The sequence below is a fragment of the Typopeltis vanoorti genome, chromosome 11 (assembly GCF_054136105.1).
Source record: "Typopeltis vanoorti isolate ZY-2024b chromosome 11, IOZ_Tvanoo_1.0, whole genome shotgun sequence".
Classification (NCBI taxonomy): Eukaryota; Metazoa; Arthropoda; class Arachnida; order Uropygi; family Thelyphonidae; genus Typopeltis; species Typopeltis vanoorti.
Window position 1 is genome coordinate 43547265 of NC_143559.1, and position 24102 is coordinate 43571366.

Consider the following 24102-nt stretch of genomic DNA (forward strand, 5'->3'; position numbering starts at 1 on the left):
GAATCTGTCTTATATCTTATAAAAAGAAGAACAAAAAACAAACAATTTTATTCTAGTACTGCTTTTCCCATAAACCAACTACAGATTAAATGAGATTTCTCTTCTGAAGATAATCTCTAACATCCCCAATTTCTTCACATAAATCTTTAACTAGCATTCCTCCTTAATGTCAACAAAATTATTAATTTTAAAACTTCATTACTGGTCCTCTGAACAATCATTAATCTTATACAAATCATTCATCTAGTCATCGAATACTGTTTTCAATTTTTGGGAAGGTGTGTCTTTAAGAGCACCCTAAAAATGCTTGACAAACAATCATATCTGATTATTTACCTCTCTCTCACTAATTCATGCCATCTGTTTCACACAGCTGTTCAGCTTCTTATTGCATTTTCTACAGATCTTTTCATGGCCACTGTTCACCTCTATTCTCTAACAGTTAAGACAGTGCTGTTCCCTGCTTCTTCAGAGTTCAACTCACAGAACAAATTTTCTTTCTTCCTTGTTCATTCTACTGCTGTGTCCTTTTGGAAAACTTACATATTCTTGAAGGGATACACATAACAGGTTTACAAATTTAAACAAGTTGATTCTTTCTCTTCAGCTTTTCTCCTATCGACAGTACTAGAGTATTTAAGTTGAAATACTTCTCATGTGTAGATTAAAGTAACTAAAAATAATACCAGTTACTATATTTCTTGAATAAACCTCCCTATTAAAGTGCACAGAATAAATTTGAAAACAAATCTAATGATATGCTGAAATGTATAAATTTACAAAATAAGCAATTTATTTTTTAAATTTGATAAAGGATTTGTTTGAAATGGGAATTATGGTAGAACTGTGTAACATGAGGAGAACAAAAACTTCAAAGCAAAAATATTGCCTATAACTGATTATTAAAAAAAAAGAAAGAAAGAAAAGCTGTTATGGGAAGGTATTAAGATCATTTAATAAAATCTAATGTAGAAATTTATTAAGAAATGGATTATACTCACTTTTCATACACTTCCTCCCAGTGCTGATATAATTCTGTAATGTCATCTTTCAGTGGTATTGTAGTTACACCAGCTTCCACTGTCAGCCTGTGAACTTGGAGATTGACATTAAGTAACTGATCTTTTGTTTCTTGTAGTGAAGAAAGGGTAGTCTGATTAACAAATGGAAGAAAATTAAAATATTTTTAAATTAACATTTAATAATAATATAGGCAATAATAAAATACTGTTAAGCATTTTCTCTAATATGAAAATATTTAATGATAAGTTTGTTTAGTCTTGATAATATCTTTATTATCAAGACTAAACAAAAAAAAACTAAAAAAACTAAACCCTGTTGCAAGACTTGTTAAACAGGTAGGCCAAGGCTGATGCTAACTCCTTAGAACATTTCCTCAAGACAAGTGGTGATATATCATTAAGTCATACTGCCTTATTGACATCTAGCTTACTTAACTCCTCCTCTCATCTTGCTCACTCACTACTAAATCTTCTCTCATTTCATTATCTACGATTAAGCTTTTAATTTCACAATAAAGGTGAAACACCCTGATGAACTTCTCATTGAACACCTCAACTATGTCCTCTGCAGCAGTCACCAATCTCCCATTTTCATCTATTAACAGCATCTTACTATAATCATTCTTCCTTCTACTTGCCACATATCGAAAAAAACTCAAGGATTTTTCTTGGCTAATTTCTGCTCATACTGCATTTTTGTTGTCCTTACCAACTGAGTCACTCTCCTGGCCTGCTCTCTATACTCTTTGTGCAACTGATTATTACCATTCTTCATCTTGTGCTGCCTCCAAAGTGCATTTTTCTTCCAGATTTCCTGCTTAATTCATTCATCCATTTTACACCTAACTTATTCATCTTTTCAGCTTCAAAATAGATTCACACGTTGATGCTGTTTATATATTTCTTCGTTAGTAGCATTTATTTCCTTACTGCTCAACTCTTCATTCTATGCTATAGCTATAAGCAGTCTCCTAAGCTTTCTCATGCTAAGAGAAACTGATCAAGTTAGAGATCTTGATGTTATGGTGGACAGGAATTTGATGTTCAAAGGTCACATAGCAAGTTTTGCAAAAACGACCAAGGATAATTAATGCTGAAATGCATTACAATTATCCTTGGTTGTTGAAAGACCCTGATACGACTGCATTTGGACTCTTGTGTTGATTTGATCTCTTGGATTCTGAGGAGATGAAGCTGTAGAAAGGGCACAGAGAAGAGATACAAAGATGATATCAGGATTAAGGAATGTAGATTATGAAGACAGATTGAGAATATGTAGATTTAGGATATATGCTGATCAGATTTTTTATTATATGGAGAATGGGCAGAGGAAGGACAAGAGGGTGAGAGCTACTTTTCCCTTTAGAGCAGTAAGTGAATGGAACGGTTTGCCTGTTGATGTGATAAATATCTGGTGTGAATGATATATGGCCTCCTCAATAAGTCCCTGACTTTCTGGAGTTCTTAGAAATAATAACCAAATTTAAATGTTTGAATAGAATTAGATGATGTTACAGATCAGATTCAAGAAAATAAAGGAAAGCTCAATAATAAGCACAAAAAAACAGCAGGGAAAGAACAATTTACTGTAAGACCAAACATTCACACCAGAGCAGCCACCTTTTGAAACAGATTCATCAGCATACAGAAGGAAGATGTCAAATTAAACTACACAAAATTATGTATATCAGTTAACTTTGATATCTTCTTTCTCTTTATAAATATTCCCATTAAAAATGTTGGGAAGGTTTATAAAGGATGGATGATTTATGCATTGCGTGGGGGCTATAAGCACTTACCTAGCATGAAAGCATAGGCATATCACTCCATACACTTCTATGATGGAATTTAAATAAAAATATAGCTTAGATAAAGTGATAATGTATTTGCAATATATATCCCCATGGGCTAACCTTTTGTCATTATGTTTAGCACACACACACACACACACACACACACACATATATATATATATATATATATATATTATACAATATAGACTGTTTGCAAGACAATTTAAGTTTTAATTTCTACTAGTTTCCTACACATTTTAGTACATTTCAGGAAGATGAGAAAAAAAAAAAACTGCTAGTACATTGACTGGATTTTGCAACAAGAAAGCAAGCTAATGGTATTATTAATAATACAGAATATTTAAACTGACTAAAAATGTGTGTATGCACAATTCAATTATATTAAGATGACTACTGATGAAATGTGTGTGCAATGCCCTATATCTGCTTGTAGAAGTTTTTGATCAAAAATGAACAAACCTGATAGAATTCATAGAATTACCTTAAATGAATAAATATCCTTATCAATATAACAAGAAACAAGCTATGATTTTACATTGGGTTTGGTCATCTTTTATATATGAGGGAAATCAATAAAGTATCAATATAAAGGCAATTTATATTTTATTAAATATAGAAAAGTAAAATGTAGTCCTATTCCTTTTTTCAAATAAACCCTCTTCTCTGAAAATGTTTTCAGTCGTTTCCTATAACCATCATATACTCTGCTTCTTTGAGCTTCACTATGTGAAAATCAGTATCACGTAAAGTTTCCTTTAGGGAATCAAAGGGACAAGATATGGACTTTAGAATGGAAGAGAAGAACATTTCAACTTAAGTGTGTCAATGTTATGATTACATTAGCAATGAAATCTAGTATTATTACAATGCAAATAACATTTTAATGGTACTCAGATGCTATTTATAGAAACAGTATGTTTAGTTTCTCTTTGAATCCTTCCACTTATTTGTATGTTTTTCTTTGACTCATACACTTTTTTTTTTTTTTTTTAACCACACTGGGCTAATATTCTCTATTCTATGAGAATAAAACTGCCAACATCCCAATTACAAAAATCTAATGACAGCATACTGTCTAAAGGCACAATTGGAAGCAGAGCTGATATATTTATCTCCATAATATGTATGATAACCTTGAGGATATATTCCAACATACTGTTACTATTCTTACATGCAACACTGTCTTTAGTTTTTCATTTTTCCTTGTATTATTTAATCTTTAAAGGTACCGTATATTTTCGCATATAATGCGAACTAGAAATTTTGCTTGAAAACTAGCCCTAAAATGCCATGTCCACGTATAATGCGCTCTTTTTATCTTGTTCCCTAACATTATAAATAAAACAATACGAATTAACGAAAGAAATATTTATTTTAAAACAAAATGTTAAAATCCTTTAAATTCTTCATCTTTTGAGTCATCAAACATTTCATTTATAAATTCATCTGTAGGCATTGCGTCATCAGTTTGCAGTTGTCGTCATTGTCATCATGCTCTCCATTTTGTTGTGCATCATCCTTGCTTTCATATATGACGTCATCTTCGGATCCATCCATTGAATTACTTATTCCACATTTAAGAAATGAGCGTTGAATCATTTCAGATGGTATTGAATCCCAAGTTCTTTAACCCAGCTGGTTACTAGGGTGCTCTCAGGCTTCTGAAAATTCCCACCCTTTGTCATCTTCACCAAACCAGATGACATCCATTCTCTCCATTTTTCACGTCAGCTGCAAAATGGCAGTTAGACCACCCGGTATGACTGCTAGGTCTGTACGTAGCTCATGCTTTCTCTTTGCTTGCCTCCATTAAATGCGCCCAGAACATATCCCAGACTATGTTGACGTAACAACAAAGCTACCTGGACGTATGTTCCATACTTGATCCAGCCACAATTGTACACCTTCTTCATCCATCCAACCTTTTTGATTGGCACGAACAAAGACACCTGGTGGAAATTTCATATGCTTCGGAATTGTCCTTCCTTTTAAATATCACTGTCGGCCTTAATTTGGTTCTGTCTGCCATGCATGTTAGAACAATGGTAAAATTTATTTTTTCATGTCTCGTTGTTTTTATGAGGATACTCTTTTCATCAATTGAGTTTACTGTTCGATTACCAGGCATATCAAAGTGCAGTGTTTTTATGAGGATACTCTTTTCACCAATTGAGTTTACTATTCGATTACCAGGCATATCAATATGCGTCTCATCCATATTGCCTATTTGGGAAAGTTCATATCCGTGACACTTCCGTAATTTTATGATAAATTTATGGAAGGACTCCACTTTTTCTTCAAGCTGCTTTGGTAACTTCTTTGTTCGGTGTCATAACGTTAATGCTTTGCGGTCCATAAATCTGTTGCACCACCCAGGTGAAGCAAGAAAAGATGAAATACCTGGTGTGTCCTTGAATTTAACATTCTGGAGTTGTAGAGCTCGAAAACGAATCGCATTTCTTGTTACTATAATGCCATCTCGTCGTTGCATCAAAATCCATTCATTTAACTCTTCTTTGAGTTCTGGAAAGGATACTACATCTCCACGATGGGCACGCTTCATTTTGGGAATTTTTTTCAAGACTGTCTTTTTGCTTACGCCAAAGTCTAATATTACTCTCTATTAAACCAAATTCTCTCATAGCAACACTGTTATAATGTTCTTTGCAAACTGCACAACACGCGATTTAAATCCTGTTTCAAAAGATGAACGTTTATGTTTCTGTTGGCTCATTTTCAGGCTAGGTTTGTTTAACAAATCATATTTAAAATGAAATGTGGTTAAACCGATATAACTGTGCTAATATCCTGTCAAGGGGGGGAAGGGGTATTAGCACTACTTACATTACTGGCTTTATGCCCAGATACGATGCGTGCTCAGTCACCGAATGCGAGTGGGTCAAGTAGATTTGGTTGCATAGGCATTAGGTAGTATATATTGTGTGTGCAAGTCTAATAAGATGTTATATTTTTTAAGATCTGCATATAATGTGAACCTCCTAACTTTAGACCATAAATTTTTCACATTATACACGATAATATATGGTACCTATGGCATAACTATAAAATATAAATTGCACGATAACCACAGTAATCAACTTTGATGAAATAAAAGTACAGATATTTCGCACTGAAATTAACAGTATATCACAGTCGGTAATAACTTGTGAATTACCAATTAAAAACTGTTGCTGTATGCTAGAAATTAATATTAATAAAGAATATTATTAAAATTATTCTTAAAAACTATTTTTTTGATGGTTACATAAGATAAGAATCTCCCAAACTTTTGGGAGAGAGAGAGAGAGACAATCGTTTTGATTCAGATTTGGCTGATGTAAATGGGCTTCGCAACTTTCTTTGAAAAGGCATTCATATTTAAACTTGCATCTGTGGAGAAGACGAGCTTCACAATATCCCACTGGATATTGTGTTTAGTATCAATACTATGTTGTGCCAGACCAGACTTTTGAGGTTTCATGTATTCGATATAATATTGATGTTCATTAATTCTGTTTTCCACAGAATGGCCTGTTTGTTCAAAATATGTTAAATTATATTCACATGTATCTGGTAAACGGCAGCTAATAATAGAGATGCCAGTTTGACTTTTGTCGATGGCAACAGGCGAGAAATTTTGTTGATCAGAAAATATGTGAGAATGAGATGATACTTCTCGGACTGATTGGCAGAATTTTGAAGTATCATCTCATTCCCACATATTTTCTGACGAACAAAATTTCTCACCTGTTGCCATCGACAAAAGTCAAACTGGCATCTCTATCATTAGCTGCCGTTTACCAGATACCATGTGAATGTAATTTAACATAATTTGGACAAACAGGCCATTCTGTGGAAAATAGAATTAATGAACATCAATATTATATGGAATACATGAAACCTCAAAAGTCTGGTCTGGCACAACATAGTATTGACACCAAACACAATATCCAGTGGGATATTGTGAAGCTTGTCTTCTCCATAGATGCAAGTTTAAATATGAATGCCTTTTCAAAGAAAGTTGCGAAGCCCATTTACATCGGCTAAATCTGAATCAAAACAATTGTCTCTCTCTACATAAGATTCTTATCTTATGTACCCATCAAAAAAAATAGTTTTTAAGAATAATTTTAATAATATTCTTTATTAATATTAATTTCTAGCACACAGCAACAGTTTTTAATTGGTAATCCACAAGTTATTATCAACTGTTATGTACTTTGTATTCCAGTCCTTTGAATTGCTGGCATTTACAGCAATTCAAAATGGCCTGTTTTGAATTTCAGTACAAAATATCTGTACTTTTATTTCATCAAAGTTAATTACTGTGGTTATCTTGTAATTTATTATTTTATTGTATTATTTAGTGAGTACAGTACTATTTAATAATACACACTTCATATATTATTACTTTCAGCAAATTTCATAAATTAAATTTTATGGAAAAGTTCATAAGCAATTAACATTTCTCAATTTTTGGAGTTCTCCCATCTGCAGATGCCTTGTATCCATTGCATCTCTCTCTCTTTCTCTGATAGTTTGGTAGATTGCTAATTCATACAAAAGTATAATATGATGAGTTTCAACAAAACGTAATGCTGATATAAAGATATTTAATTATTATAAATGGCATCAGAAAACAGATTAGGAAGAAATTCTTAATATATGAGAAGCATTATAGTTATTCCATTTAATTAGAAAGTATGGAATAGTTTTATTATATCATACAAACATTATATTATTAAGAGAACCTTCCAGGGAGTCAGGGACTCATCGAGGGAGGCCACATATTATATGCACCAGCTATCATACTTATTCTTGAATTCATTCATATTGCTTACACATACCACATCCACATACCATATGCACGAGGTAATAAAATATTCATATAATCTAATAATCTAGCAAGTTTGGCATACTTGTAAGAAAATCATAACAATGTCCTTTGACTGGACAGGCTCAGCTTCAGCTGAAAAGTCTTCCAAGACTTGAGTTTAAATTCCATCAGGATGCAAAAATTCTTCATAACGGATGTTCAACTGAAAGTGGGTTAGTCAGTCCCATAAAGGGGTGGTAGAGACATCCCCGCAAGCTTTTCATCCTGCAAAACAAACTAGCAATACAAGCATCATTTGTCTTCATTTCTTCTGCTGGAACTCTAATAATCCATAGTGTTTTTAGCTATGTTTTTATAACTTTTTTTTAAAATTTAATATAAGACATCCAAAACACACAATACCTGAAGGGTTTCAATTCGCTTTTCAACCTCCTCGAGTGAATGAAAAGCTTTAGCTGAGCAGTCAGCTATGGAAGCAAGGTCAGTCATTATACTATGAAGGGAGGCAATCTTGTCTCCAATTTCAAGATATTTTTTATTTTCTTTGAATTCTTTTTGCTGTTGCAATCCGATAGTAGTAGCCTGTAACATTTCCCACTCTTCTATCAGATCTTTATAGGGGAAAAAAAAAGTTTGTATTTATTTAAAAATAATGAATATAGACATTTGTTACATTTTATCAAACTGTTTATGGATAATTATTAGACTGTGTGAGAGAAAGCAGTAAAAAAGTCATAATATTTTCAAATACAACAAGAAAAACGAGAGATGTTATTTTTGAAATTCATAACTAAGAATGTCATGTGGTGTGAAGCAAAAATCTGACTTGCTTGTGTGGTTGTTAATTTACAGCAGTGGCTTTTTATATGTAAGTATACAACATTTAGTCTAGTAATGTAATTTAAGTCAATATTCCTGCTGTTATGTCATGCCAGTTTGCAGAAGTATATATACAATATTTACAAAAGAACAATGATTATAGCATTTTTTTTTTTTTTTGATGTCCACTCATGAAAAGTTGTAAACCTACTGATTAACTGAGAAAGGCTAAGGACTTTTTTTTAAAATTCACAGTGCCAAGTTATTTGGCTGTGTAGGCCAGTAAGCCTAACTTGAAATGGGAAGATGAATATATATTCATATTCATCTGATAGCAAAGGATTGACAGATAATGTTTCCCAATTTAATTTGGTCACTAAACTCCACCTAAAACTATAAAAATTACAGAGCACCTAACTGTATTCTTACATGTGGAACTGAAAAAAGTAGACCAGAAATAGTAAACAAATAAGGTCAAGAACTTATTTCATTATACACATTAAATTATAGCTAAATCAACAAAGCAAAAAATAAAACTCTTAGTAATATATGACAGCATGCATGTAATGCTAAGAGTTTTTTCAATTTGCTACATTACTAAGATTTTTCAATTCAAATAGGTGTTTCTTTTCTTATTATTATTATATGCGTATCTCCACAGAGTCAAAAAACTCATTACTGAAGATCGATTACTCACATAACACCTATTATACCTTTCCTTAAACTCATTCATAGATGAAGCACTCACAACCACTTCTGACAATGGGAAGATGAATATATATTCATATTCATCTGATAGCAAAGGATTGACAGATAATGTTTCCCAATTTAATTTGGTTACTAAACTCCACCTAAAACTATAAAAATTCCACCCATTCACCACCCTCCCAGCAGAAAATCTAGTCCTAACCACACTCATAATTTTCATAGGTGACCACTTGTTCTGTTCCTCCCTCCCATACTGCCATGTGAAAGAAGTCTTCTTCAGTTTCATTTCCATAAAATCCCTTTAATAACATATACTTCTATCATGTCTCCTCTTTCTAACCTATCAGGTAGATTAGAAATATGATGAAGCCCACAGACCATCAATCTATTCTCAAAAGGAGAATTCCACAGATCTGCCACAATCCTTGTCATTCGCCTCTTGATCCTCTCCACCACTTCTTCATCCCCTTGAAATCTGAAACCTGGGTGTACAGATCTGCATGCAGTAGTTCAGATGTAGCCTCATACACTCAATGGATACTATAGTATGAGGAACAAACAGCCGTGGTGCCACCTTAATAAGATGTAGGACCTCCTTTTGCTGTGATGACTTTCTGCCTACACTTGTGGAATACTTTCCATGAGCATATGACAGCGATCAATGGGAATTTTGGACCATTCTTCCTGTAGGCATGTAATCAGATCCTGGACTGTGGTGGGGCAGATTTCCATTGTCCTCACCCGATGTTCCGGTGCATGTCACCTGTACATCCCACAGATGTTCTATATGGTTGATATCAGGGGTCTGTTGAGGCCATTCAATTGCGGTGAAGTTAATGTCCACAAATCATGCAATTACAGCAGCAGCCTTATGACACGATGCATTATCTTGCTGAAAGTGACAATGGCGAGTTCTGTAGAAATGCCACAAAGCAGGAAGCATTGCATTATTCAGAATGGTAACTCTCTGAGTTCAGTGTTCGCAACACCAACACAGAAGTCTGAGGTCAAACTGCCACTTCATGGCTGGGGTTATGCACTCTGAAAGAGACATCTGCCATATCCACACCTGTCCATCTGCTTAGAGGGTGTAACGTAATTCATTACTCCATAACACAGCTTTCTAAGCTTCTGTGTCCCACTGTACATGCTCTTTGCACCAATGAAGATGATGCTGCATGTTGGTAATGTGGGGTTTGCATATTGCGGTCCTACTATGGAAACCCATGGTGGGAGCGTCGGTTCTAAATGTTTTTGCGCAGATTCGTGTTCTGGTCGATGCCCAGAACTCCACATTCAACATGTCAGCTGACGAACGACAATTTTTACATATTATCCTTCATAGCACCCTACAGTCGCATTTAGTGAGTGTAGTGGGTCATCCACTGCAGGTAGCACTTGACTCCCTGTGTTTCCATCTCAGTATGGTATTGCTGACTGTTGACCTGGAATGGCCCAATCTGTCAATAATTTGCCAAACAAATGGACCTGCAACATGGCAGGCCTATCTGTTCGGCCTGCTATTACAACACCTCTATCAGTTCCCTTCTTGCAACTATTTCACCCAGACACAGTTACATTGACTTAGGAACATGTATTCCTGCAATTTATACCAACTACAAACACGTGATTCATTATATGCCACAATCACCTTGCCCATGTGGGTGTCCGTTAACTTCTTTCCAAGCAGTGTGGAACATATAGTGGAACAATAACTTTTCTATACCTGCTTGTTAGTGTGTTCTTCAACAACCACATAATCTGATGTGCTGTTTGGCTACCTTCACAATACATCTTCTAAATTTTAACTTCCTGTTCAAGATCATCCCTAATTCCCTGACTGCATCAGTTTCCTGTAGTTCAGTCCCATCAGTATGGTAAAGCTTGTGGTTTCTTCTTTTCCAAGTGAATCCCCTTATGATTGGCCACATTACACTGGCAGCTGTTTACCTTTATCCATACTGTTAGTCTGTTTAAGTCTTCCTGCAGGATCTCCAAATCACCTTTGTACACCAGCGTATTACACCACTAGTCACCTGCCATCTCCTGGATTAAACTCCTTCATAGACCACTCTTTAATATCTGCCTGGACCCCTAACTCACCTGAATTTCCCCCCTCCCATTGAACATTCTAGTTTGTGATTTTGCACTTCTGAACTCTCACTGAGCAATACTTTTTCAAGTTGATTGATTGATTTGTTGTTTTATGGTGCAAGAACAGCAAAAATCATGCTGCACCAGGACAAACGGTATTAGGAAATAGTCAAAAGGAGATAAAACATATGTACAAAGACTTAATTATCCACATGTCAAAGGTATTAATAAGTAGTTATAAGGAGTGTAAAAAAAAAAAAAAAACTTTCTCAAGATTCCTGATCCTAAATACATTTAAATGCAAGCCATCTACATTATATAAATCCTTCAAAATCACTCCACACATCCAGAAACTTCACACCATTCCTCCTACACAATCTTCACACCAACTCATTTGCAATCTCAACTCTTCTTCTTAGCTTGCCTCTATCATACGTGTCAAAGTTTTAGATTTGGTTTAATCCTAGTAAGTTGGACTTACATATTTCATGCAGATTTATTGAATTTATCATCATGAAATTCCTGATACTACCCTCAAGTGGTGTTCAGGATATGGAGATAGTACTACATGATTAAGTTTGCATTATCACTAGCTTTCTATTAATAATTTTCTTCCAAATTAATCTATTTGTCATGTATCCAGTTTAGAAAGCAGTTGTTTTCTATGGTATGTTTGATTGCATCAATAATAAGTCGTGTCTAATTACATTCCCATTCTAAAATAGATTAACTATTTTAGAATGGGAATTCGGAAAGGCAAATTGGTCAACAGGACACACAATACTATCAGTGGTGGGTGGTAGCAGTAGTGTCATCATGAGTAGGAAGGGGAGAAAGTAAAGTAGATGGTCAGTTATTGTGTAATGTGTCCTCCCACAATAAGTCTAAGGACTCCTTGGAGGTGTCATGTAATAATATCAGGGTGTGCTGAAAAGTTGTGATAATCGCCATGAAGAAATTGAAGTAAAACCTTGTAACTTACAGAGTATTCTACATATTCCCCACAAAGTGTTATAAACTTGTTACAACAATGCTGATTTGCAATCCTCTGAGAAAAAAAGTCTTTCCCTTGTTGCACAAACCAGTCATTTTTGTTCTAGGTGTTTATCAGAACTTTTCAGCACCCCCCCATGCAGTAATAACTGCATCATTCCACTTAGATATTGGAGGTTCTCTGCCATCCTGGCACCAAACACTCGTTCTCTACCATTATATTTAAGTAACCATACTACCTTAGATTAGTTCTGCTCATATATTTTTGAATGTTAACAATATCCTTTCTTCATTTCTAATACGATTCTACCAGTGATGCTATTTGTTCATGCTTTGATCAACTGTTGTTACTAAACCAATTGTGATCCATTAGTTAAAACTGGTTTGAACACTGTCTTGTATACTACAAGTTTAGTGTTCTGGGTAATTTCTCTCTTATTCCATATAGATTTATTCAGCTGACTATTTACTATTACCACCTTTGTTGAAATTATCCATTTCCACATCAGAATGCAGCTAATGTTTTCCTGGTTCCTGTCTCCTCCCCCCTTTTTATTGCTCATTATCATATATCTAGTTGTATGATAATGAGCAATTATCATACAAGTTAATAATTCAATTTAATTAAAAAGTCCTGAGAACTTGAAATGGATATAATTAGGCATATAACATCAACTGCATAAAGCAAAGAGCCAAGTTAAATATTTCCAATTTTGATATCAGCTATAATGCCACATTCCTTCATGATACAATCCATATGATGAATAATAAGATAGCATTTTACTGGATTTCACATCATGATGAAAATACTGTCTTATATGTGATTTTATATCAAAACATCATGTATCTTTTATTTCTAACAGCTGATTTACAACTTAAGTATAAACCACATGCTTTTGTAGTTGTAAAAAGAAAATCTCTTTGAAATATCAGTTAAAATTATCTCTACAATTAATAAAAGCAGTTGGCAATATATGAAAATCACATTGTACTACTAAAAACTAGCGACTCACCTACAGAATGGATAAAAATAAGAGTAAAGCAGAAGATATAGTCCTTTTTAATATATGTACGCGCGCACACACACACACACACACACACACACACACACACACACACACACACACAGGACCGGCACATAGTATTTTCCTTGTGTGTGCAATTAATGTTCGGCACCTTTCCAAAAAAGTTTTTTTTTGAATAAAGTGTGAATAAAACGAACAGGAAATGAAAAACAAATGAAAACAGTTTTACAGTATAATACCTACGGTTTAGTCCTGCTTATACAAATTTTTTCAAGTTATATAAATTTTCAAAATAATATAAAATAGTAATATAAAGTTAAGAGATTTATTCAAATATTCATTACATTAATTTTGCTAAAAGGGACTCATTTGGCTTTCATTTTAGTGAAATCCTGTTGCAGTACATCAATGTTCATAGACTGAGCAATATTATTTTCTATTGAAATTAGTGCCAAACCATTTAGTTTTTCTTGACTCATGCTTGATCGCAGGTAGTTCTTTATTAATTGTAATTTAGAAAATGTTCTCCCTCCCTTAGCAACTGAAACAAGCAAAGTCAATAGTATTCTCAATGCAATCAATGAATTTGCAAAGAGTTCTTCAAGGTTGTTGTTATAAATCCACTTCAAAACCATTTCTAGTGTACTACTTTCTTAAATTAATGTTCGGCGCCTTTCCAAAAAAGTTTTTTTTGAATAAAGTGAATAAAACGAACAGGAAATGAAAACAGCTTTACAGTATAATGTTACCTACAGTTTAGTCCTGCTTATACAAATTTTTTAAAGTTATATTTCCTACCTTTGCAGTTCTTCTGTTTCAATGTCTTCAATTGTTTTGAAAATTTCAAAAAATGCAGGAATTCCACTTCACCCCATATCTCTACAAATCTTTTTTAACCTAGTTACACAGGTACATTTCTTCTAAAGAAAGTGAAATATCTACCTTTATGTCTTTTATACAAAACAATATTTCTTTTATACCAACAATTGTTCAATATAACTCGTTGGAAATGTTACAAAAATTGAGAGTTTGCCAATTATTTTGTGTCGCTGACACCGCCCTAACAGCCCGCTAATATAACAGGCTCGAATGTCGAGAAGAATGAGTTATCAGTAGTAAGCCGACTTTTAGCGCCGGACCACATGCAACCGATCCGATTAAAATTAGGATATGGCCCTTACACGGAACTCAACAATTAATCATAAGTTGATTTTATGATACATCAAAAAATAAAGAACTATTTTAGGAATATTTTCGTAAATTTTAATAAAAAATTACAGTGATATAATCGGATCCAGGATACAATTTCAGAATTTATTTGTTCATTTCTGGGAAGATCTGAAGGGGCCCGAATGGAAAACGGCGTACATTCATAATTATATGTACCATTCTGTACCATTCGTTGTTTATTTAAACTCTTATCTCATATTTTTTGACATCTTTTAGGTGCCTGTGTATATTGCATACGCCACCAGCCGGGCCTGTGTGTATATATATATATTAAAGGAATTGGCAGTGTGTAAATAATAGAGAAGCACAAGTGGAATCAAATTATCAACTAAATACATTATTATTCTTTGTAGGTGATCAAATCTTAACTGCTAATACAGAAGACAAAGTACAATTAGCTCTATAAAAGCTGGACAGATTGTTACAAAATATGGCATGAGAATCCTTTCCTTTAGTGTTACACGGTGATTCAGCATTCATTTCAGACAAATTATGGAGACTACAACCATGTTAGAAATAATTACTTTAATTTCCTGATGCTTCAACCTTCATATTAAGGTCATCATCTGGAGTATACACACATATATATACAGAGACAAGCTATATTACATTTCAAATAGTATACCAAAGAGACAGTGATATGATCAATGTTTATTCTACTGGCCTGACCTCTAGCTAAAAATAATAATAATTAAATTAAATTAAAAAATAAAATAACTACAACAAAGCTATATTTTGTTTATAACATCATCAGAGAACAATTTCATATAGATAGTTTTATTACACCAAAAGTGGTGTCCTAATTTAACATGAGTTGTTATATTAGAGTTAAGATCCTAGATTACATACAGTCCTATTTATAATTAACTCTAAGACAGAAAAGTTATGTGGGTAGAATATATGCCTTCCATATTCTTGGGATTTTTAGACCATCGTTATTGTTAAGATTAGGGTGGTTGATAAGAATTTCAATATTTATGAATATAAATTTCCTTAAATTTATGTTCATACCACGTTTTGGTGTGATGTAAACAACAGGTGCCTTTCCAATCAATTCTATGCAGAGTATTCAATCTTCTTATCAAATCGCATATTCACTGAATATGTGATTTAATCAGAAGGCTATAAACTGAAAGGCTTTGAGAAGCGTTACTGAATATAATAATCTGGATAATTGTTTTGACAACAAATTTAAATTCAATAAACATTAGTGGATGCCTAGTAAAGCTCCAAAGAAGATTTAATTAAAATAAACTTCATTTTTATGAAGTTATGGATCCTATAAAAGTCTCTCGTCAATACTAAAATATACTAAACTTAGAGAGAGAAAAGATATTCTGAGAAGTTTAACAGTCAGTTCAGCCTACAGAATATGTATATATAGACAGCTGGATTATACTGAAATTAGTTATGCCAGGTAATCTTACTAAGACCTGTCTCAATGAACACAATGAAAAGAGTGAATTTAAGTTGTTGAAAGTTTTTCAATTGGTTATATTATAAATTAAAGATACCAAGAAATTATATACTTGGTTTAATAATATAACCAAGTGAAAAACTTTCAACAACTTATCTATCTCTAATCCAGAGTATTTTAATAATAAGGTGTGACACCTTTTGGCAACTCATATAGGAAAATATGACTTCTGCATTACTTCAACTTTGGTATCTCACCTCTGGGTCTGGCTCCCACTGTTGAGACCTCAATAAAGGTCAAAACAGTCTAGGTAGTGATCCCTTCCCATAATGCATAGCATTATACATGTCTACAAGGAGATGTGCTTTGCATTATGGGATACTAAGGCAACTGATGTGAAGTCATATCACCTTTGCCATGAGTTGCCCCAGTCCTGAAAGATACTTCAGGTGCATACTCTGTTTGCTTACACTTGAATAATGGATTAAACCAAGTATATAATTTCTTGGTATCTTTAATTTAAAGGGAATTTAAATATTGGAAGAAGTGGAGGATAGGTTAAATGATGAGTAGCTGATTAGTACATATAATCATTACATACATTGCTTGCTACTAATACTGAAATATTTGGTATAGTCATCATTAACATTAATACAATGAACAACAATGAGTGATTAAAGATAATTACAGTAATAAGCAATTGGTATTGATGAACATATCAGTGATGTTTTGTTATATACTATAATAATAAAAAAAAAATGAAAAATAAAGGATGAGATTAAAAGGAAAGTGTAATGTAATGACAATTATTAAAGTAATGCCTAATAAGGAATAAGTTAAGTGATAAACTCCTATTCAAGTAACAACAGTTAGAACCCATACTGGATTTATTTCTTTGGAAAGTCTTCTCCCAATTTAGTTAGAAGACTAAAGCAAGATTATCAGGAGATGTAAGTCCATCTAGGGTAGTGGCAGCAGAAAATTACAAATTATCTAACCCCTGTTGTATATATACTGGAGTGAGTACAGCTCTACTGGGGGGGTTAGTGTTTGTAATCAGTTTTGTTGTTGAAGTAAAAACCAATACTACATTCACAGGAGACAAATTAAAATCAGTGGTGAAAATAAGAGGAGGAAAATAGATGAGTGAAAGAAAAAACAGTCATCATAACATAACCTCTGTAGTCCTATGAAACCATTATATATGAGATTTTCTCTCTCCTCTAAGTAAATTGGCTTGTGCTTATTTACACCTTTAGCTATGCACACACATTACATTCATTACTGTATCAGCACCTCCATGGAATATTGAAGACTCATCGTGGGAGACACAAACTATCTACACAATCTGCCATACCTTTCCTTGAATCCATTAACAGATAAAGCACTAATAACTGACTCTGACAACCCATTCCAATCATTCACACTCTCCAAATGAAAAATCTAGTCCTCATGTTCCTGCTAACTATACTTTTACTCAACTTTCAGGGACAACCTTGTTCTGTTCCCTGTAGCCAAGTACTGAAACATTTCCCCTGCATCAATCCTATAAAACCCTTTAAGTAACTTAAATGTTTCTATCATATCTCCTATTTTTTGCCTACCAACCAATTTCTGCAGTCCACACGCTCTCAATCTATTCTCATAAGGAACATTCCACAGACCATTCTCCATCTTGGTTGCTTGCCTCTGAATCCTTTCTGCCACTTCCTCACCCACAAGAAACTGAGGAGACCAGACCTGAGAGCATAGTAATCTAGATGTGGACATATCAGGGCCTTATAAAGAGGAATAACTTCCTTATCTCTACTTGTGTGTTCTTCAATCCTATGAGCTACCTTAGCAATATTCCTCTACACTTCAACTCTCTATCTACCACCACCACCACCACCCTAAATCCCTACTTCATCTATTTCCTGTTGTACAGTTCCATTAATGTGGTACACAACTTGTCATCTATTTACCCCGAAATGCACAACTTTACATTTCTCCACATTAAACTGACACCCATATCTTTTGTCCATACTGACAACTTATTTCAATTTAAACCATCCTGCAAACTTTTCAGCCTTAATTCACTATTACTCTACCTAATTTTGCATCATCAGCAAACAAGTGAATATTTCCTTTCAGGTTTTTCCCTATACCATTTATGTAAATTAAACACTAATGAACCTTGCGGCACACCACTAGTCATCAGCTTTTGCCTGGATTCTGCTTCTCCATATACCACTTTCTGATATCTGTCTAGTAACCACTCTCTACATAACTAGTGTCATATCCATCCCCATTTGTTCTAATTTGTGTAACAGAGTTCCATGTTATATTCGGTCAAATGCCTTTGCAAAGTTCACCAGAATCACCATGTACCCATTTCCTCTATCCAACTCAGCTGTCAATCTATTATAAAAAAGTTAGTAAATTACTAAGGCATGACCAACTCTTCATAAAGCCATGTTGTCCCTTATAGAGTATCATATTCTTATCCACCCATTCCTGAATTTTCCTTTTGCCCAATTTTTCCCAGTACTTTTACCACCAGTCCTGAGATATTGGTCTATAATTTGCTACTGCAGTGTTTTTGCCCTCTTTCTGCTCTCTTGGAACTCTACCAGAGCAGAGACTTAAAGAGCCTAGCCAGAGGCACTGCCAGTTCTCGTGCACATTCCTGCAAAACACGACCTGATATTCCATTTAATCTCACATTGAAATTCTGAAATATCCTAAGAACCTCTAATTCATCCACCTTTGTTCCCACAAGTCTCTGTCACATATGCCACAACATTAACCTCACTTGTATGATATACTGTTGCAAAGTGGTCACTTCGTAACTCAACTATTTTATCTGCTTCTGTCACCTCGTGACCATCAGCACTTATTAAAGTTATTCTTCCTCTTACTTGCCACATAGTGAAAGAACTTTTTGGGATTTCCTTTGGTAAGTTTCTTCCTGTAATCTGATTTTGCCTTCCTTACCATGCTGGTCAGCTTTCTTGCCTGATCCTTCCATTGTTCACATCAGTTTGCTGGTCACTTTTCTCCTTATATACTCTCTGTAGAATTTTTTTTTTCTGAAGTTCATGCTTAATGATGATATTATTCATCAACTAACTTCTATCCAATTAACCCTCCTTACCAGTTTACAGGTATACAGTTTAATATAGCTTCTCCTAGATATTCCTTAACTATCTCCCAACACTACCAACATCCTTTCCTTGAAGGGTTTTATGCCATGACACAGCTTCAAACTTTCTCCTAAGCATGTCATAATCACCTGCCTTTTAGTTACAGATATTCCCTTCTTAACAGAATATTCCTCATTTTTTAAAATCTCAAGTCAAGACCACATGGTCATTTTCTTCCAATCAGAGGCAATGTGGCCACATTAGTTATGGATAGCTCTTCTGATGCTATGGCCATGTCCAATACTCTTGCACCTCGAGTCCCCTCCATCACATGCTGCCTCAAGTAATCATCACTCAGTAGGTGTATAAATTCCATTTCCTTCCTGCCAAGTGATCTCTCTTCCTTCCGATCTATATCTCCATAATTGAAACACCCCATAATATCACTTGACCTACACTTATTATACTAATTTGCTGATGCATGTCTTCCAAATCATCCCTGGAACCCCCTGGCCCATAGTAGCAACCAACTGTATTGGCCTTGATCTCATGTCCAGACTGCTTCAAATGAACAGCCATCACCTTCCCACTTATTTCCTATTTTTTTTGGCAGCAATCCATCTGATATCATGAAAATACTAAAACCCTTCACATTCATTCTATCCCTGTAATAACATCATTTGCTGTTAGCCAAGTCCCACTAATGCCTATAACTTTTGGTAAGGTTGCATTAACCAATGCCAAAAACTCTTCTCTCTCTTCTTCCTAACACTTCTGGCATTAGTACAGGTAACCCTCGTATAACGCGGATGTTAGGTTCCATAGAAATATTGCGTTATGCGAGACTCAGATTACATAAAGAAAGTAGGGTTATTTCTGAAATCGTTTTTTTTTTTAAATTATATATCACTGTTGTTTATATCCAACAAAAAATATTTCTATTTAATTCAGGTAATTCGCTGTAAGTTAAGAAAACAAACTATGAAACAAATGCATAGTATAAACTTATAAAAATTACAAATTGTACGAAAACTTCATTACACATACGAGTATTGCATAAATGTTTTAGGCAAAACATTTATGCATTATGTTATGAGTAATATGTGCATCATTGCATACTTCGACTAGTTTAGTTATCAAGAAGTCAGTAATAAGACCTTGCTTACCACTATGCTGCAGTTTTTTTTTTATTTTTTATTAAGTTCATAATATGGAGCTAAACAAATATCCACTTGCCTCATGTATTTTCCAGAGCACTCCATTGAGGGATCATTATCAGTAAAATAACTTCCTAACTTTCTTGCTAAGTCCAATTCTTCTGCTAATTTCTTTATACTAAATTCTTAATGGATTCATCCCAATCAGAATCTTCGGAAGAACACTACCTGCCATTTGGTGCGACGTCATCTATTAATTGTACCAGTTCCTCCTCATTTAAATCTGTTTTCCCATTAATTAATTCACCTTCGTTTTCAATGATATCGCAAAAGCTTTCTAAGTGCCCATTAATATAAAAATAATTTTTTTACATAAAAAAAGCATTACATATGTAACGCACCAAAAAATAAAGTGCTCAGTGCTCACCTTGAGATTAACACACTTATGATTTTTAATGCGCTTTCCTGGTAGAAACGAAGACAATTTTCAACAATGAACACTTTATACAAAAAACAATTGACGTACATGCATTCTAAAGGGTATTTCCGCTAATATAAATTCGCTACTTATAACTACATGCATGATACGAGCAGACGCAAATTTTAAGAAAATAAAATTTGATTTTTAAGTTGCGCGGCGAAGAATACGTGAAAAGATAAAGGGTTACTACAGTTTATAGACCGCGTTATATCGAAACCGCATTATGTGAGGGTTACCTGTATATAGAAACTGCAGCATCCCTTTAGGCCCCCAACCAACTTTACTTTCTTATATGTGATATATCTAATGCTCAAATGATTGCAATCAAAATATTTGATTATATTTAACATAATTTATATAGTAAAAGATAGAAAAATGAGACAGCTGATTTTACTGTAGAAGTAAGAAATAGTTTTATAGTAAAATGCTCTGAATAGAAGAAACATTATCACTGCAAAGTTTTTTTTGCCCAACACAGACTCAAGGCTAACAACACAAAATATTCACTAACAAGCATTAATTAATACTTTTCTATATCAGATAATTGAATTTGACATCTTATAAGTGAGTTTAATAGTGCTATTATGCACTGAATATCATAATTGTGTAATGTTTAACTTTGATATTGTTTAACTAAGGTTTTAAATGAGTGTAACTTCATTTTGATTCACTCAGGCATCATAAGTGATATAGGGATCCTTTGGGATAATTTAGACCTTGTAGGTTTTTTAAGTGCTATCTATTTTTATATAACAAAACAAAAGATCATTTTTTTTATCACACAGAAAGAAGAATTACAAAGAAAATGTATGATATAACATTGTTTTTAATAGTGTACTGTGCAAATGTTTACAATACAAAAGTCAGTAATTTATTAGTATATATACTACACATAAACAGTAGTATAGCCCATTTGTATTGATTATATATATATATATCTATAAAGAGAGAGACAGAGAGAGAGAGAAATTTTAATACTAAATGCAATGAGGTTTTGTTAGGTTTGAAGTCTGATCATCATAAAACATTGGATTTTTCTAACCATGGCTTTCAATTATGTTTTATTATTATTTAGAACACAATTCAAAGAATAGTAATTTGAGAAAGATAACACATGCCTTACCTTTCAATGTCTTTAGGTCTGTTTCATAAAAACCTTGCTTTCCTCGACCAAATTTCAAGTGTTCTCTTATTGCCTGAAGGCATCGGAGGTGGGTTTGACATGTGGCTAATAGTTCCGCCTATTAAAGGAAGTAAACATCACACCCATTACTATAAAAAACAAACTGTGTAGGCAAAGTGAAGGTTAAAAGTTCAAGATGTGAAGGAAAACATCTCTCACTGTTACATACAATGCTATATTCTACTAGCAAGAAGAAAGCATAATACTTAGAATAAAATAAAATCAGCAATCTTGTGTTTACCAACACATGACTTAGACCTTAAATAACACTATTCCTTCAAGAATGTTAAAAAGATAATTTCAGCATATGAAAAATTGGAAGAAATTTTAACAATACCCAAACACACACACACACAAACTGAAAACTGATTATGAAATGGATTATTATTATTATTATTATGTGACACCTCCAGGGAGTCCAAAGACTCATCAAGGGAGAGTGTGCCAACAGCATCGAATGATTGATCCCCTTCCAACTATTAACCGCGTTCAAATTTCCTTAACATTTTTGCGTTAGTCATTAGTAGTAGCAGAGGCTCTACCAATCAACTAACTTTTGCTGGTTCATATAAGTACAAAGACTCAACCCCAGAATATTTGAGACTCTGAGGTTTCTTCTTTTGGGACTTTTGTGCTGTTACAAGAAGCTAGTAATGAAACTTTAAACATGCTGGACTCGTGTACATTCCTGCGGAGATGAACAGAAAATAGTGAAAGAACAGACAAAAATCCATAAGAATTCTATGTTATTAAATTCTTCATTGATCCAACAACTGATGTAACAGTAGTGACATGATTCATCTTTGTTTTAGTACAATTTTTTTAAAGGAATACAATATTATACAATACAGATTTCCAAACTGCATTCATTTTAGAAGTTTTTTCCACGTGGTTAGACTATAAATTATATATTTAGTTTAATCCTTTATCCAAGTGTAAGCAAACAGAGTTTGCACCTGAAGTATCTTCAGGACTAGGGCAACTCGTGGCAAAGGTGGATTGAGTTCTCATCACTTTCCTTAATATCCTATAATGCAAGGCACATCTCCTTGCGAACATGTATAATGCTATGCATTATGGGAAGGGGTCACTACCCAGACCACTTTCAACCTTTATTGAGGTGTCTTCAGTGGGAGCAAGACCCAGAGGTGTTCTGAGTCTGGCTCAGTCCTGAAGATACTTTGGGCGAAAACTTTGTTTGCTTACACTTGGATAAAGGATTAAACTAAATATATAATTTATAGTCTAACCAAGTGAAAAAAAACTTCCAACATCTTTCTCTAATCCAGAGTAATTTAATAATAAGGAGTGACACCTTTTGGCAACTGGCATATGGAAATATGATTTCTGCATTGCTTCAACCTTGGTATCACCTCTGGGTCTGGCTCCCACTGAAGATACCTCAATAAAGGTATCCTAAACCTGTCTGGGTAGTGACCCCCCTTCCCATAATGCATAGCATTATACATGTCCACAAGGAGATGTGCTTTGCATTATGGGATACCAAGTAAAGTGATGAGAACTCAGCCCACCTTTGCCATGGGTTGCCCCAGTCCTGAAGATACTTCAGGTGCAAACTTTGTTTGCTTACACTTGAATGAAGGATTAAACTAAATATATAATTTGTATCCATTTTAGCAATTCTAGTTTTGTATACCTGCATTTAGGACTTTGTACTTTCCTTATACTAAGGTAGCAAAAAAAAAAAAAAAAAAAAGTACAGTTTCATCAAAAACCTTCAAAGATATGAAGAAAAAATTTTTGTTTCTATAAAGATGACCAAATATGTTAATCCCTTTTCAAGGTAACATATTGTAGAACAAAGAATATATAAAGTATAGAAAAAAATAGTTTATTTCAAGTCTGTTTGGATGCATTTTTATTATATCAACACTACAACAAGAGGTCACAAAACCTAAAACATAACAATGCAATATGTGGATGAATAGTTCAAGTGGAATTTCCTAAAGAACTGGGGATTGTATTCATTGGAGGAAACAATGGGCTGAGTACCAAAAGAGAGTAGAAAGAGAATAAAATTGTTACACTTCACAAAAAGTGATATGACCGAGGCTTCAAATAATAGGTCAATCTGCATGTTTGTAGTTGTGGTTAAGATGTTGAAGAGTGTTAGAGAATGCTTGGATACAGAAATAAGACAACAGCAGTGTTAATAAATTGAATTCTAAAGGAAGAT

General features: G+C 33.8%; 1 protein-coding gene across 1 annotated transcript in view; it reads right to left on the reverse strand.

The window, feature by feature from the left end:
* The window catches only part of LOC150101479 (uncharacterized), a 599391-nt gene that overhangs the window by 63550 nt on the left and 511739 nt on the right, over positions 1-24102 (reverse strand). Inside the window, exons 13-15 of the mRNA XM_090400199.1 lie at positions 21846-21963; positions 8076-8284; positions 1002-1153 (exon numbers count right to left, since the gene is read on the reverse strand). Of these exons, the coding sequence (XP_090256325.1) occupies positions 1002-1153; positions 8076-8284; positions 21846-21963 (479 nt within the window). The remainder of the gene's footprint in view (positions 1-1001; positions 1154-8075; positions 8285-21845; positions 21964-24102) is intronic.